General features: G+C 43.7%; 1 protein-coding gene across 1 annotated transcript in view; it reads right to left on the reverse strand.

The window, feature by feature from the left end:
• The window catches only part of LOC121578009 (copine-9-like), a 185,751-nt gene that overhangs the window by 149,770 nt on the left and 17,143 nt on the right, over nucleotides 1–18,838 (reverse strand). The window contains exons 2-3 of the mRNA XM_041892046.1: nucleotides 15,950–15,990; nucleotides 5,656–5,702 (exon numbers count right to left, since the gene is read on the reverse strand). Of these exons, the coding sequence (XP_041747980.1) occupies nucleotides 5,656–5,702; nucleotides 15,950–15,990 (88 nt within the window). The remainder of the gene's footprint in view (nucleotides 1–5,655; nucleotides 5,703–15,949; nucleotides 15,991–18,838) is intronic.

Below are 18,838 nucleotides of genomic sequence, written 5' to 3' on the forward strand. Positions count from 1 at the left end.
ATGGGTCCGCGGTCAAACGACCACCCCTCATCACTGTCAAACGCTCCCTAAAACACTTTAGCGAGTAGGCCTTCCTAATTGACCTGGCCCAGGTATCCTGGATGGATATCGATCTCATTCCGTCAGTAGAGGATGCCTGGTTGTTCTTTAAAAGTAATTTCCTCTCAATCTTAAATAAGCATGCCCCATTCAAAAAATACAGAACTGAGAACAGATATAGCCCCTGGTTCTCCTCAGACTTGACTGCCCTTGACCAGCACAAAAACATCCTGTGGCGTACTGCATTAGCATCGAATAGCCCCCACGATATGCAACTTTTCAGGGAAGTTAGGAACCAATATACACAAGCAGTTAGGAAAGCAAAGGCTAGCTTTTTCTAACAGAAATTTGCATCCTGTAGCACTAACTCCAAAAAGTTTTGGGACACTGTAAAGTCCATGGAGAATAAGAGCACCTCCTCCCAGCTGCCCACTGCACTGAGGCTAGGAAACACTATCACCACCGATAAATCTACAATAATTGAGAATTTCAACAAGCATTTTGCTACGGCTGGCCATGCTTTCCACCTGGCTACCACTACCCCGGCCTCCAGCTCTGCACCCTCCACTGCAACTTGCCAATGCCCCCCCCCCGCTTCTCCTTCACACAAATTCAGACAGCTGATGTTCTGAAAGAGCTGCAAAATCTGGACCCCTACAAATCATCTGGGCTAGACAATCTGGACCCTTTCTTTCTCAAATTAGCCGCCGAAATTGTCGCAACCCCTATTACTAGCCTGTTCAACCTCTCTTTCGTAACGTCTGAGATCCCCAGAGATTGGAAAGCTGCCGCGGTCATCCCCCTCTTCAAAGGGGGTGACACTCTAGATCCAAACTGTTACAGACCTATATCCATCCTGCCCTGCCTTTTGAAAGCAAAGTTAACAAACAGATCACCGACCATTTCGAATCCCACCGTATCTTCTCCGCTATGCAATCCGGTTTCCGAACTGGTCATGGGTGCACCTCAGCCATGCTCAAGGTCCTAAACGATATTATAACCGCGATCGATAAAAGACAGTACTATGCAGCCGTCTTCATCGACCTGGCCAAGGCTTTCGACTCTGTCAACCAACGCATTCTTATTGGCAGACTAAATAGCCTTGATTTCTCAAATGACTGCCTCGCCTGGTTCACCAACTACTTCTCAGATAGAGTTCAATGTGTCAAATCAGAGGGCCTGTTCTCTGGACCTATGGCAGTCTCTATGGGGGTGCCACAGGGTTCAATTCTTGGGCCGACTCTTTTCTACGTGTATATCAATGATGTCGCTCTTGCTGCTGGTGACTCTCAGATCCACCTCTACGCAGACGACACCATTTTGTATACATCTGGCCCTTCATTGGACACTGTGTTAACAAACCTCCAAACAAGCTTCAATGCCATACAACACTCCTTCAGTAGCCTCCAACTGCTCTTAAACACTAGTAAAACTAAATGCATGCTCTTCAATCGAATGCTGCTGGCACCCGCCCACCCGACTAGAATCACTACTCGACGTGGTCTGACCTAGAAGTATGTGGACAACTACAAATACCTAGGTGTCTGGTTAGACTGTAAACTCTCCTTCCAGACTCACATTAAGCATCTCCAATCAAAAGTTAAATCTAGAATCGGCTTCCTATTTCGCAACAAAGCTTCCTTCACTCATGCTGCCAAACATGCCCTCATAAAACTGACTATCCTACCGATCCTTGACTTCGGCGATGTCATTTACAAAATAGCCTCCAACACTCTACTCAGCAAATTGGATGTATTCTATCACAGTGCCATCCGTTTTGTCACCAAAGCCCCTTATACTACCCACCACTGTGACCTGTACGCTCTTGTTGGCTGGTCCTCACTACATATTCGTCGCCAAACCCACTGGCTCCAGGCCATCTATAAATCACTGCTAGGCAAATCCCCGCCTTATCTTAGCTCATTGGTCACCATAGCAACACCCATCCGTAGTATGCGCTCCAGCAGGTATATCTCACTGGTCATCCCCAAAGCCAACACATCCTTTGGCCGCCATTCCTTCCAGTTCTCTGCTGCCAATGACTGGAACGAATTGCAAAAATCTCTGAAGCTGGAGACTCTTATCTCCCTCACTAACTGTAAGCATCAGTTGTCAGAGCACCTTACTGTTCACTGCACCTGTACACAGCCCATCTGTAATTAGCCCATTCAACTACCTCATTCCCATATTGTTATTTATTTTGCTAATTTGAACCCCAGTATCTCTATTTGCACATCATCTCTTGCACATCTATCATTCCAGTGTTAATACTAATTGTAATTATTTTGCACTATGGCCTATTTATTGCCTTACCTCCATAACTTGCTACATTTGCACACACTGTATATATATATATTTTCTGTTGTATTTTTGACTTTATGTTTTGTTTTACCCCATATGTAACTCTGTGTTGTTGTTTTATCGCACTGCTTTGCTTTATCTTGGCCAGGTCGCAGTTGTAAATGAGAACTTGTTCTCAACTGGCTTACCTGGTTAAATAAAGGTTAAATAAAAAAATAAAAAATAGTTCCAGGGTCAGTAGCTATATATAGGGGTCAGTTCCAGGGTCAGTAGCTATATACAGGGTCAGTTCCAGGGTCAGTAGCTATACACAGGGACAGTTCCAGGGTCAGTAGCTATATACAGGGTCAGTTCCAGGGTCAGTAGCTATATACAGTACAGGGTCAGTAGCTATATACAGGGTCAGTTCCAGGGTCAGAAGCTATATACAGGGTCAGTTCCAGGGTCAGTAGCTATATACAGTACAGGGTCAGTTCCAGGGTCAGTAGCTATATACAGGGTCAGTTCCAGGGTCAGTAGCTATATACAGGGTCAGTTCCAGGGTCAGTAGCTATATACAGGGTCAGTTCCAGGGTCAGTAGCTATATACAGTACAGGGTCAGTTCCAGGGATTGCGTCGTCTATGGATCAGTTGGGGCGGTATGCAAATCGGAGTGGGTCTAGGGTGTCTGGGATGATGGAGTTGATGTGTGCCATAACCAGCCTTTCAAAGCACTTCATGATTACAGATGTGAGTGCTAGAGGGCGGTAGTCATTGTGTCAGGTAGCCTTAGAGTTGTTGGGAACAGGAATGATGGTGGTCATCTTGAGACGTGAGGATTAGTGTTGTCATGATACCAGAATTTTGACTTTGATACCGATACCAGGTTTAGTATCACAATACTCGATACCATCACGATACTCGATACCAAAACAATACCACAACAAAATTGGTGTATTAGCCAAAGTCACAGAATGGCACTTGATCCAGACAGATAAACTCAGCTACTGCTCTGTTCAAACCTTGGGCATCTTTTGAGCTCAATATCATAACATTTGAACATTTTAATGTAAACATGTTTTAGACAGCAATGTCGGCTATGCATTAATGAATCAATTAATCAATTATACAATCAATTTGACTTAGTTTTTACCAATCTAACTACAAAACAATATAATGGTAATACTTTATTTGAATGGTAAATCTCTACTGATAAACTGGGTAAATCAAGATGTAGCCTAGGTCTATTCACAATATAGGTGAATGCATATTATTCAATAGGAGTGTGTGCATGCATTAAGTTATTGAGCTAGATTTAGCCGATTTCATGGGGCTACAGATGACAAACAATTACTTCCATTTAGGACTTATTTTATTGGCAACTGCTATGAGAAAAAATTATTTTATTGTACTGATCAACAACATTTGCATAGAAGAAGTTATCTCTTCTTTCATAAAAGTGTGCTCTGTTTCTTCAAAAAAGTAATGACGTCATTCGCCGAGGCAGAACGTGACTGTGGATTCTGACTTTGTGGCTATGGAACCAGACGGGAGGCGAGGGAGATGAAGAAGTGAATTAGTTTTTGGTGGCGAGGGAGATGAAGTGAATTAATTAATTTGATTGGGGAAGCAGCGAACCTTCACTGTGGGGACAACTTCGGTGATGCATTTTCTAATGATGCCAGTGATAGCAGTGGTTAGCTCGTCGATGCTAACGGCGGAGTCCCGGAACATATTCCAGTCAGCACAAGCAAAGCAGTCCTGTAGCATAGTCTTCGATTCGGAGGACCATTTCTCTATGGAGTGCGTCACGGGTACTTCATGTTTGAGCTTCTGCATGTAGACAGGAAGCAGGATTATAGAGTCATGATCTGATTTGCTGAAGGGGGAATGAGGGAGAGCCTTGTATGCTTGCTTGTTTTCACTGTTTGCAATGTAAAAATGTGAATTAAAGTGAAAGTTCATAGCCTCGTCTTAATTCTCTGGCTTACTAGCCACTACCGCTCCATTTATCATCACTCCATTTGTCTTGTCTTGTCTTGTCAATCACACACACCTGGTACTCATTCCCTCATTAGTCTGTGTATAAGTGTTCCCTCTGCCCCCTTGTCCTTTGTGAGTGATTATTCATTGTGAGAGTGAGTAGCTCGGTTGAGCTACGCTTTCCTTGTATGTAGCCAAGGTGGATTTTTCCCTTGTGCTAGTTTCGTTTTGATGCTTGCTGCGCTTTATTCATGTACACTGAATAAACTCTGGATTTCTGTGTTTTACCTCCTGCGCCTGACTCCGTCATTCACACCTCATCACAGTAACGTGAAAAAGTCGATTTTCAGGCCAGGCCTGATATTCTAAGACTTGATTAGGGTTGGGCTGGCCCGAGCTTATGGTTTGCACAACATTGTAACCTATGTTTGAGACCAACGCGTGGCCGTGGCTGTGTGAGAAGCGCGTCTGTATCTCTCACAGAACTAGAATGAGATTCACTTTCTATGATCTCTCTCCCTCTCTCTGCTCTGATAGACATGAGTCTGCAACTCTCATCTCTCCAGCGATCTATTTTCATATAGAATCATAGCTGCAGCACCCCTGATGAATTGAAATAAATTTGCCAAAGTTATAGAATTACTACTGTCTGTTCAGAAAGAAACGGAATAATTCAAAATAGCCTACAACACCATGAGAAGGCCTATAGTATAGCCACAGAGGATCAACAATATCTTTATTTTTTTTATAGCCTAGCTGTGGATTGTGTCTAGGCCAATAACAGGCCTACAGTCAGGAACGCGTGGCAAATCTGTTAGTGAACAGTATGCAGACAAAACAGGCCTTTCACAATATACAATCTCGGGAAAAACACAGACCGGTTGGAAAGCAAATGGCTCCTACTGAAAAGAGTAGACTGTAATCTGTCTGCTACAGGCAACCAAAAAAATTTGATCAACTTCCAAATATTGTTTTACAATTAGGCGTTGATTCTGCCCTAGTATTAGCAACGATTTCAATCGAAAATGGAACTGTTCCTTGAAGAGAGGAATGCTCTTCCTCGTTGTTCCAACATCCCTGCTTCACCATCAATTCTTACATTCCTGTAATTATTGTACATTCAACCAAAAATGTGGCAGAACCATTTATCATTGATGAAGTTCGCGATCGATTCCCTCCACCCACTAAGGCAGTAAAGGTAGACCACTTGCAAAGGAAGAGCCACACGATGTATCTTTGTCTTCCATTCTACGAAATCCCTCAGATACTGTAATATATATAATTGCAAAGAATGGCTTATCCTTCCAAGGCCATATACATAAGATCTGTAATAAAAAAGTAATTTCACTCACCTCTCTCCACTCCTTTGTCCCAATGCCTTGAACGTACAAAACCACAACTGTGAAGATAGAAAAGGAGAGAGAACGAGAGTGAGTGGGAGGGAGGGAGGAAACAAGAGGAAAAATTAAAATTAATAAAGCCTTATTATTAATAATGAATACCAAGTACCAGAATAATTAAATTCAAATTCCTGCATTAAATGTCTTTGCAAATTCAACTGATATCTATTCATTTATTTGAATAGAGACAGATATAATTACAACTTTGATGCATTGAATTGCTTTGCATTGCACCATAACCTTGCAAGAATTTCCTTCATTATATTATGCTCAGGTCCTGTAGAGAGCCAAAAGAGGCCATAATTTCATGGCCATGCTTCAATACCCACTCATGGTCTGCATAGCTTTTAGACTGTCAGACACATTCATACTTATGCTACTAGTACAGATGTAGGATCTTAATTTGATCACCCTGTTGCAGGATAACTTTCCTGCAATGCAGGAAATGTAAAACTTGTAGTTTATGAGGTTTAAAAAAGGCTTCTGAAGTTTGTAATTTCCACCTTGAAATTTCAGATGTGATTTTCCCTTACGAGAAAAGTATCAACCCTTACAAAAATGCCTATTAATTATAATAAAAAACTAAATTGCCATAAATCTTGCTGCAGGATTCATTTCCTGCATTAGCAAACTGGCTCAAATTAGGATCCTACAGCTGTACACACAGCATAGACAACAAGCATAAGCTACTGTCAAAGTGTGACATAGTGCATGTTCCTTATTTAACAGTGGCGTGTATTCATGAGAAAGCATCCGAGTGAGCTAAACAGCGCCCCTCTGTCTCAGTATGTGTAGCCCATCTATCTGATGCTGTCTGGTCAAAAAGAGTATGACATTGTTGCCGCCCGTAGCATTGAATGCAAGGGAAGCCAGCGAGCATTTGGCCTCCCTTGATATAAAAAGTATAAAATAATAGCCAATCAGTGTTGAGCTAAACTGAGTGAGCTCAACTGTGAACGGTCCTGGCGCACCAAAAAAAAAGTGTAAAGGCAAACCAGTTTGGATTTGGCTACACACCAATCACATCACATCAAAAGCAAAACGTAATTGACAGAAAAAACTTGAATTGTTGCTTCTCTTTGTGTCGTTGTCCTCCGGTGGCTAACTAGCTAGCTATAATTGGCCCTTTCCTAAATTAGCCATGAATGGAGATAGGGATTTGAACTTGTGGTTTTACTTAATTCTTCGTACAGGCCAATGATTATAACGACAATTCTGATCCAACCATAAATTCATACATTGTGGCCCTGGCCTGAGAGGATGGAAGTTCAATATGCAGCTAGATGTATACTGAACAAAAATATAAATGCAACATGCAACAATTTCAAAGAAATTTGTTATTGAGTTACAGTTCATATAAGAAAATCAGTCAATTCAAATAAATTCATTAGGCCCTAATCTATGGATTTCACATGGCTGGGAATACAAATATGTATCTGTTGGTCACAGATACCTTTAAAAAGAATGTGGATCAGAAAACCAGTCAGTATCTGGTGTGACCACCATTTGCCTCATCTCCTTCGCATAGAGTTGATAAGGCTGTTGATTGTGGCCTGTGGAATGTTGTCCCACTCCTCTTCAATGGCTGTGCGAAGTTGCTGGATATTGGATGGAACTGGAACACGCTGTCGTACACATCGATCCAGAGCATCCCAAACATGCTCAATGTGTGACATGTTTGGTGAGTATGCAGGCCATGGAAGAACTGAGACATTTTCAGCTTCCAGGAATTGTGTACAGATCCTTTTGCGATTATCATGCTGAAGCATCAGGTGATGTCGACGGATGAATGGCACGACAATGGGCCTCAGGACCTCGTCATGTTATCTCTGTGCATTCAAATTGCCATTGATCAAATGCAATTGTGTTCATTGTCCGTAGCTTATGCCTGCCCATACCATAACCCCACTGCCACCATGGGGTACTCTGTTCACAACGTTGACATCAGCAAACTGCTCACCAACACGATGCCATACATGTGGTCAGCAGTTGTGAGGCCAGTTGGACGTACTGCCAAATTCTCTAAAACAACATTGGAGGCGGCTTATGGTAGAGAAATGAACATTCAATTATCTGGCAACAGCTCTGGTGGACATTCCTGCAGTCAGCATGGCAATTGCATGCTCCCTTAAAACTTCAGACATCTTTGGCATTGTGTTGTGTGACAAAACTGTTGAGTGGCCTTTTATTGTCCCCAGAACAAGGTGCACCTGTGTAATGATCATGCTGTTTAATCAGCTTCTTGATATGCCACACCTGTCAGGTGGATGGATTATCTTGGCAAAGGAGAAATGCTCACTAACAGGGATGTAAACACATTTGTCCTGAACATTTGAGAGAAATAAGCTTTTTGTGCATATGAAAAATGTCTGGGATCTTTTATTTCAGCTCATGAAACATGGGACCAACACTTTACATGTTGCGTTTATATTTTTGTTCAGTATAGTAGGCTAATGTTAACTAGCTGGCTCATCGTTGCCCATGAAAGGAAGTTAGGCTAGCGAGGAAGCATTTTATCCAGGTAGCCTGGACAACAAAAACAGAAAATGTGTACTGTATAACAGAGTCATAGACCGTTTCATCAACATGAAAGAGAGGAGAATGGCATTGCTGTTTCTCTAGTAGGGTGAGTCAACATGCTTTTTCTACTTGCACGAACGCACACGCAGAGAAATCAGAACCATGGACAGCCACATCATATTTAGCTTACGTTGATTGGACTAAATTGTTTTTGGTATCTTTTAGTTTACACTAAGCATAGGTGATTTGATTGTGTTGACATTTTGAAGTTGAAATGGTGCTGGGTTAGTGGAGGCAGCTCCTGTTGTCTTTGCGACTTGCGGTAACTCTCCATGGTTCTAAATCAATAGTTGTTTAATAGTCTGAAAATATCGGAAACATTCACTTGCTTGACCATACTGTAGGTCACATAACTGTTTGTTACATGCAATACGCTTTGTGGACTTCACCGGCTCTCCGGTTTTGTGATGAAACAAAGGTGTGGTTGAAATCTTTTTTTCTTGCTTGGCTTCCCCAGTGATTTTACCCACGCACTGCTACTGTTATTTAATACAACTTTATTTATCTCCTCAAGGGCATCACCCTTGCAATGTGGCTAGCATAACTAAGAAAGCAAGAGTAGCACCTGACTTTGAGATGAACTCAAAGTTATACTGAACCTGGTCTGATATGAAGATATCTTATCCCACACTGGAGAGCTCCTCTGAACAATACAACAGGCATCCTCCTTTCTTTAAGATTGGAAACATTCTCAGTGCACCTCCTAAGTGGCGATAAGGGGCTAGACTTCATTAGCATTCTTGCCTCTTCCTCATCCTTCTTCCTCATCCTTCTCCTCTTCCTCATCCTTCTTCCTCATCCTTCTTCCTCATCCTTCTCCTCCAGAAACAAACATCACACCACATCAAAGGGGAGCGCGGCCAACACGCCGTATACAGAAACCAATCAGCATAATGCCGCCACCGTGGGACAAGTGCCAGCCAGCTGTGAAGCCATAAAGACCCAGCCCAGCCAAGCGCTTTCCATACCCTCCGCTCCCGTCATTAATGAAGAAGACGACGACTCAGGTCGAGAGTTTGGGGGCGGCTAAGTGATTTCTTTAAGTCCAAGAGAGAGATTGGAGCCTTCATGGAGAGTGACTGGCCAGTGGAGAGGAGGGAGAGAGGGATGGAGGGAGAGAGGGATGGAAGGAGGGGGAGATTAATGGAGGGTGGGGGGAGAGGGGATCCTGAAACATGTAAGGACTGTGAGTGTGTTGTCCATTAAGGGTGGGTGGGCATCTGATGATGTGTCCCTTCAGGAGGTCTGTTGGTCAGCACAACCGTCACCACATCCCCTTGTCACGCCCTGGCTCTGGGGACACTGTTATGTTGAGCCAGGGTGTGTAGATCAATGTGTTTTGTTTCTAGTCTGTTTATGGTAGACCGTGAACTGTCACGTATCGTTTGTTGTTTTGATCGTGTCTCTTAATAAAGAGTATGTTTGCCTGCAACGCTGCGCCTTGGTCCTCGTCTGTTCTAGACGATTGTGACACCCCTAGAACAGGATTCCCCTAGGATAGACACTTCACATCCCCTAGAACAGGATTCCCCTAGGATAGACACTTCACATCCCCTAGAACAGGATTCCCCTAGGATAGACACTTCACATCCCCTAGAACAGGATTCCCCTAGGATAGACACTTCACATCCCCTAGAACAGGGTTCCCCTAGGATAGACACTTCACATCCCCTATAGCCGGCTTCCCCTAGGATAGACACTTCACATCCCCTATAGCCGGCTTCCCCTAGGATAGACACTTCACATCCCCTATAGCCGGCTTCCCCTAGGATAGACACTTTTAAGGGAAGGAGGGAATCATCAAGACCCTAATATAAACACTTCTGAGGGGATGAGGGAACACTCAACCATCAAGCACTTCCACCATCAAGACACGACTTGATCTCACAAGAAACAGTTACAGTGCCTTCAGAAAGTATTCACACCCCTTGACTTTTTCCACATTATATTGTTGTGTTGCAGCCTGAATTCAAAATGGATAAAAAGTAATACAAAATCTCACCCATCTACACACAAAACCCCATAATGACAAAGTGAAAACATGTTTTTAGACATTTTAGAAATTGTATTTGAGTCAATACATGTTAGAATCACCTTTAGCAGCGATTACAGCAGTGAGTATTTCTGGGTAAGTCTCTAAGAGCTTTGCACACCTGGATTGTACAATATTTGTACATGATTGTATTTTAAATTCTTCAAGCTCTGTCAAGTTGGTTGTTGATCATTGCTAGACAGCCATTTTCAAGTCTTGCCATAGAATTTCAATCCGATTTAAGTAAAACCTGTAACTAGGGCACTCAGGAACATTCAATGTTGTCTTGGTAAGCAACTCCAGTGTATATTTGGCCTTGTGTTTCAGGTTATTGTCCTGCTGAAAGGTGAAATTGTCTCCCAGTGTCTGTTGGAAAGCAGACTGAACCAGGTTTTCCTCTAGGATTTTGCCTGTGCTTAGCTACATTCCGTTTATTTTTCTCACACAAAAACCTCCTAGTCCTTGCCGATGATTTGCCCCAAACACAACGCTTTGAATTCAGGACATAAACCCATTTCTTTGCCACATTTTTTGCAGTTTTTTACTTTATTGCCTTGTTGCAAACAGGATGCATGTTTTGGAATATTTTGTATTCTGTACAGGCTTCCTTGTTATCACTCTATAATTTAGGTTATTATTGTGGAGTAACTACAATGTTGTTTATCCATCCTCAGTTTTCTCCCTTCACACCAATTAAACTCTGTAACTGTTTTGAAGTCACCATTGGCTTCATGGTGAAATCCCTGAGTGTTTTCCTTCCTCTCCAGCAACTGAGTTATGAAGGACGCCTGTATCTTCATAGTGACTGGGTGTATTGATACACCATCCAAAGTGTAAATAACAGAACAATATTCAAAGGGATATTCAATGTCTGCTGTTTTTTTTACCCATCTACCAATAGGTGCCCTTCTCTTTTCGAGGCATTGGAAAACCTCCTTGGTCTTTGTGGTTAAATCTTTGTTTTAAATTCACTGCTCGACTGAGGGACCTTACAGATAATTGTATGTGTGGGGTACAGAGATTAGGTAGTCACTCAAAGATCATGTTAAATACTATTACTGCACACAGAGTGAGTCCATGCGACTTATTATGTGACTTGTTAAGCACACCTTTACTCCTGAACTTATTTAGGCTTGCCATAACAAAGGGGTTGAATAATTATTGACTCAAGACATTTCAGCTTTTAATTAGTAAGACATTTGAAAACATAACTCCACTTTCACATTATGGACTATTGTGTGTAGGTCAGTGACACAACATCTAAATGTAATCCATTTTAAATTCAAGCTGTAACACAACAAAATGTGGAAAAAGTCAAGGGGTGTGAATACTTTCTGAAGGCACTGTACATACTGAGTAGTAAGCTTCAACGTCACAAAAACATAGGGCCAATCCGAGTCAGCTAGTGTTGAAAGAGTACAAGGCTGGCGCTACACTTCCCTTTAGGGTGTGTCTCACAGTGCTACTGTACATGATAACCATCGACTACACTCTGGCCTCAATTGAACTGTGGTTCAATGGTCACACTGAAGGTTCCAAAGGGGACATGAAAGGACCGGCTAATCCAGGGCCACTGAGCTTCCACCTTTACAGTGTCCCGGCCTGGGTTTGAAGTCCAGGACCCCTCCGTATCCCACCATTATATCTGCTCTCCAACACACACACAAACACCGTCTGGTCTAGAGGGAAGGACACACACCATCTGGTCTAGAGGGAAGGACACACACCGTCTGGTCTAGAGGGAAGGACACACACCGTCTGGTCTAGAGGGAAGGACACACACCATCTGGTCTAGAGGGAAGGACACACACCGTCTGGTCTAGAGGGAAACACACCGTCTGGTCTAGAGGGAAGGACACACACCATCTGGTCTAGAGGGAAGGACACACACCGTCTGGTCTAGAGGGAAACACACCGTCTGGTCTAGAGGGAAGGACACACACCGTCTGGTCTAGAGGGAAGGACACACACCGTCTGGTCTAGAGGGAAGGACACACACCGTCTGGTCTAGAGGGAAGGACACACACCCTCTGGTCTAGAGGGAAGCACACACACCATCTGGTCTAGAGGGAAGGACACACACCGTCTGGTCTAGAGGGAAGGACACACACCATCTGGTCTAGAGGGAAGGACACACACCCTCTGGTCTAGAGGGAAGGACACACACCGTCTGGTCTAGAGGGAAGGACACACACCGTCTGGTCTAGAGGGAAGGACACACACCCTCTGGTCTAGAGGGAAGCACACACACCATCTGGTCTAGAGGGAAGCACACACACCATCTGGTCTAGAGGGAAGGACACACACCGTCTGGTCTAGAGGGAAACACACCGTCTGGTCTAGAGGGAAGGACACACACCGTCTGGTCTAGAGGGAAGGACACACACCATCTGGTCTAGAGGGAAGGACACACACCATCTGGTCTAGAGGGAAGGACACACACTGTCTGGTCTAGAGGGAAGGACACACACCGTCTGGTCTAGAGGGAAGGACACACACTGTCTGGTCTAGAGGGAAGGACACACACTGTCTGGTCTAGAGGGAAGGACACACACCGTCTGGTCTAGAGGGAAGGACACACACCGTCTGGTCTAGAGGGAAGGACACACACTGTCTGGTCTAGAGGGAAGGACACACACCGTCTGGTCTAGAGGGAAGGACACACACTGTCTGGTCTAGAGGGAAGGACACACACCATCTGGTCTAGAGGGAAGGACACACACCGTCTGGTCTAGAGGGAAGGACACACACCGTCTGGTCTAGAGGGAAGGACACACACTATCTGGTCTAGAGGGAAGGACACACACTGTCTGGTCTAGAGGGAAGGACACACACCGTCTGGTCTAGAGGGAAGGACACACACCGTCTGGTCTAGAGGGAAGGACACACTGTCTGGTCTAGAGGGAAGGACACACACTGTCTGGTCTAGAGGGAAGGAGTTGAAGTCACTAATCCATCTGACCAGCAGATCACTTCCAACGAAAGAGGCACCATCAATAAAGGGTGTGTGTGTGTGTGTGTGTGTGTGTGTGTGTGTGTGTGTGTGACCATGACAAGAGAGATATAGTTTCAGTATGAAATTAACTGATGGAAGTCTATAAATGACTCAACATTAATTGAGAATAAATTAATGTAGAATAATTGATTCAGAATACATTACCATTCCAGACATACAAACCAACATAAATTACTTGCTGTGACGGTATATTGAATAAAGAATGTACATCAAATCTGTTTAGACATTGGTTGTGCCCCAAATGTCACCCTGTTCCCTATAGTGCAAAGTAGTGCACTACATAGCGAATGGGGTGCCATTTGGGACGGATCCATTTTCTTTGGAACCAGATATACAGTAGATGCATCTGGGATTCAGTTTTGAGTTGTGCAGACAGGTGACCTTTTTACAATCACTATTGAAATTTAACACATAACTCAAGTAACTGTCTGTGATGAAGAGGCACTTCACAAAGTGAAAATCAAACAAAGAAATCCATCGAGGGCTTTGTGTAATAAGCTCCCTATAGTAGTAAAAAAGATTGAGGAAGATAAGTGTTTCCAATGACATCATCAACCAATTAGTAGGCAATTAGGCAATGCCTACTCATAATTGGTTTTTGCTGGAGATGATGAGTACGAAGTTGGAAAATTGTGAAATTTCCCTTTACGGGTTGCAGCAGCACAAATTACATTTGACAGTGTAGTGTGTTGCCCTGTTTTGCAAGTCGGGATTTTTATTTTTGGTGGTTTTATTGAACAGATAGGACAGTACAGAAAAGACGGAAGGTGAATGTTATTAAAGTTAATGTGGTCCTCTGTAGCTCAGCTGGTAGAGCACGGCGCTTGTAACGCCAAGGTAGTGGGTTCGATCCCTGGGACCACCCATACACAAAAAAATTTATGCACGCATGACTGTAAGTCGCTTTGGATAAAAGCGTCTGCTAAATGGCATATTATTATTATTATTATTATTAATCAGGGACACAGACACCATCGAGATTCAATTACAGTGCTTTACCAATGGTGAGAATGAGTTGAGGGACACACACACACCACCATACAGGTCTGTGTGTAGTGGATAGCCAAGTGCATCACTACTGCATCGCTACTCTACATAGAAGTACCATTGGCTCTTCTGGGTCAGTGGTATTTACCACGTTTCTTGAGTACGCTGTGTTGAAGTGCAGAGGGTTGTGAATTTCCACTCTGTCAAACATGCATCCTTCCATTCATGTTCAACTGAGTGTGGATGTCTCTCCCCTGAAAATACAGAGATATCCTGATAGATATAATCTCTCATGGACAGACACACGTATCATAAATGGTAGTAGCGTCTGTCGACAGACTGTGGAATGGGACGACCAACAATAAACTTTGTTCCGGAACTCCGATTTTTCATCACGATTTCGCAGGTGCTCGCATCTTTGGAATTTCGGAAGGGGAGGGAGCATTCGGCACATAGACTTGCCTGAAAATCAATTAGTATATTTGCCAACAGGTATCCCCACAGAACTTAATCGAGCATCTGACGCAATTACGCAAGATTTTAGTTCTGGATGTCCAAGATTATGATAGATGCATTGATGACAAATGCCCAGATTTTCCTCAACAAGATCTGTAGACTTGGAAGGGAGATGGGATCTCAACCAGAACTCTTCCAAGTGGAGGCCAGTGTGGTACAGTGGTTAGCGTAGCTAAATCTGGCACATGCATGGACCAAAGTCAGCATGGGTTTGAATCCGGCCCACTGTCACTGAAACTTCACCTTCCGTCTTTTCTGTACTGTCCTATCTGTTCAATAAAACCACCAAAAATACAAATCCCGACTTGCAAAACAGGGCAACACACTACACTGTCAAATGTAATTTGTGCTGCTGCAACCCGTAAAGGGAAATTTCACAATTTTCCAACTTCGTACTCATCATCTCCAGCAAAAACCAATTATGAGTAGGCATTGCCTAATTGCCTACTAATTGGTTGATGGTGTCATTGGAAACACTTATCTTCCTCTATCTTTTTTACTACAAAACATAGAAACGTGGAATTTTCACATATGTTGATGTTGGGGTGGAGATGATGAATATGAAGTTGAACAATAGTGAAATTTCCCTTCAAAATAGATAAGGCTCCTCAATCGCTTGGAAGAGCGTATACACTGAAGCCTGTGCACCTGACATTACCTGACACAACTACTCCACATGCGTCAGTCATGTGCGTGCGTCACTTGGAGTGGAGAGCAAAGGGGTTGTCAAGTCAATCAGAAAAAGTAATGTAATTAAGAGACGACTTGAGTTGGAGTTTAACCTTAAGCCTTAAGGCAACGCTTGCCATATCACGCTGTGTACCTGACTACTGTGGTGGCCAGACTGACGGTAATTACCCAGAGGTGCATGGTCACTGAAGATAAGATAGATACATTTTGTGTAGTTCCATGTGTTCCATGGTGGTATCTGGGGTACTACGGAGTCCCTTCAACAGTTCTATTTTAAGAACAATTGGAACAGTAGAATTTCATGTACATGTTATACAGGCTATGCAGATGATATCATTACATGATGTTATAAGCTTTTCATTTTAACTTGTAAGTGCTTACAAGAAAGGCTTTGCAACCCTCGTAAAGATGCATGCATCACATACCAGGGTCTGATTTGGAGAAGGTGTCCATATCCAGCAGGTTCCTGTTTGAATGAAAGAGAGGTTGAGACGTTAGAAATGACACACAACAAGATAGAAAAAACTCAGCATAATACTAGCCTGAGTGCCAGATCTGTTTGTGCTGTCTTGCCAGCTCCATTGCTGTGTGATGGTGACAGCATGGAGTTGGTAAGACAACTCCAACTCGGACTCAGGCTATCGCTATACATGGATAACACAATGAATAGCAGAAGTAGAAATTACTTTAGCTAAGTTATTGGTTAAATTAAATAATCACAATTGAATCCCCCACTCCTGTTTGAGACCTGTAACAGCCGGTATAGAGAGTGCTGCCATATTAAAGGGAAGACCAGGATAACTGTCACCACCGATAAAACTACAATAAATCTACAATAATCGAGAATTTTAACAAGCATTTTGCTACAGTTGGCCATGCTTTCCACTGGCTACCACTACCCCGGCCACCAGCTCTGCACTCTTCGCTGCAACTTGCCCATGCCCCCCCCCCCTGCTTCTCCTTCACACAAATTCAGACAGCTGATGTTCTGAAAGAGCTGAAAAATCTGGACCCCTACATATCAGCAGGGCTAGACAATCTGGACCCTTTCTTTCTAAAATTAGCTGCCGAAATTGTCGCAACCCCTATTACTAGCCTGTTCAACCTCTCTTTCGTAACATCTGAGATCCCCAGAGATTGGAAAGCTGCCGCGGTCATCCCCCTCTTCAAAGGGGGTGACACTCTAGATCCAAACTGTTACAGACCTATATCCATCCTGCCCTGCCTTTCCAATGTTTTTGAAAGCCAAGTTAACAAACAGATCACCGACCATTTCGAATCCCACCGTACTTTCTCCGCTATGCAATCCGGTTTCCAAGCTGGTCATGGGTGCACCTCAGCCACGCTCAAGGTCCTAAACGATATTATAACCGCGATCGATAAAAGACAGTACTGCGCAGCCGTCTTCATCGACCTGGCCAAGGCTTTCGACTCTGTCAACCACCGCATTCTTATTGGCAGACTAAATAGCCTTGGTTTCTCAAATGACTGCCGGCCTGTTGTCTGGACCTCTGGCAGTCTCTATGGGGGTGCCAGAGGGTTCAATTCTCGGGCCGACTCTATTCTCTGTGTATATCAATGATGTTGCTCTTGCTGCTGGTGACGCTCGGATCCACCTCTATGCGGACACCATTTTGTATACATCTGGCCCTTCATTGGACACTGTGTTAACGAACCTCCAAACAAGCTTGAACGCCATACAACACTCCTTCTGTAGCCTCCAACTGCTCTTAAACTCTAGTAAAACGAAATGCATGCTCTTCAACGCTGCTTTCACCCGCCCACTCGACTAGAATCACTACTCTCGGTGGGTCTGACCTAGAGTATGTGGACAACTACAAATACCTAGGTGTCTGGTTAGACTGTAAACTCTCCTTCCAGACTCACATTAATCATCTCCAATCAAAAGTTAGATCTAGAATCGGCTTCCTATTTCGCAACAAAGCCTCCTTCACTCATGCTGCCAAACATGCCCTCGTAAAACTGACTATCCTACCTTGACTTCGGCAATGTCATTTACAAAATAGCCTCCAACACTCTACTCAGCAAATTGGATGTAGTCTATCACAGTGCCATCCGTTTTGTCACCAAAGCCCCATATACTACCCACCATTGTGACCTGTACGCTCTTGTTGGCTGGCCCTCACTACATATTCGTCGCCAAACCCACTGGCTCCAGGTCATCTATAAATCACTACTAGGCAAATCCTCGTCTTATCTTAGCTCACTGGTCACCATAGCAACACCCACCCGTAGTCTGCGCTCCAGCAGGTATATCTCACTGGTCATCCCCAAAGCCAACACCTCCTTTGGCCGCCATTCCTTCCAGTTCTCTGCTGCCAATGACTGGAACGAACTGCAAACATCTCTGAAGCTGGAGACTCTTATCTCCCTCACTAACTTTAGTCATCAGTTGTCAGAGCACCTTACCGATCACTGCACCTGTACACAGCCCATCTGTAATTAGCCCATTCAACTACCTCATCCCCATATTGTTATTTATTTTGCTAATTTGCACCCCAGTATCTCTATTTGCACGTCATCTTTTGCACATCTATCATTCCAGTGTTAATACGAAATTGTAACTATTTTGCACTATGGCCTATTTATTGCCTTACATCCATCATTTACTACATTCCCACACACTGTATATATATTTTTTGTTGTATTTTTGACTTTATGTTTTGTTTATTCCATGTGTAACTCTGTGTTGTTGTTGTTTTTATCGCACTGCTTTGCTTTATCTTGGCCAGGTCGCAGTTGTAAATGAGAACTTGTTCTCAACGGGCTTCTTACCTGGTTAAATAAAGGGGAAATAAAATAAAAAATAAGAGGGGAGGGAATGGGGGATATAATACCTCTCTAGGGGTGGGATCCCTTGGGGCTTTACACTCAGAGGGATGTGTGTGTGTGTGTGTGTTTGTGTGTGTGTGTGTTTGTGTGTGTGTGTGTGTGTGTGTGTGTGTGTGTTTGTGTGTGTTTGTCAGGCTGGTAAGGTGTAGCTGGTAGCTGCTGGCGGATGAAGATACAGGTCTTGGGGGATTTGCTCACATGTTTAGTTTCAGACAGACACCAGACTAGCTGGTCATGGGGTACTGGCTGGACACACCAGACTAGCTGGTCATGGGGTACTGGCTGGACACACCAGACTAGCTGGTCATGGGGTACTTGCTGGACACACCAGACTAGCTGGTCATGGGGTACTTGCTGGACACACCAGACTAGCTGGTCATGGGGTACTTGCTGGACACACCACACTAGCTGGTCATGGGGTACTTGCTGGACACACCAGACTAGCTGGTCATGGGGTACTT

Source organism: Coregonus clupeaformis, chromosome 12 (genome assembly GCF_020615455.1).
Source record: "Coregonus clupeaformis isolate EN_2021a chromosome 12, ASM2061545v1, whole genome shotgun sequence".
Classification (NCBI taxonomy): domain Eukaryota; kingdom Metazoa; phylum Chordata; class Actinopteri; order Salmoniformes; family Salmonidae; genus Coregonus; species Coregonus clupeaformis.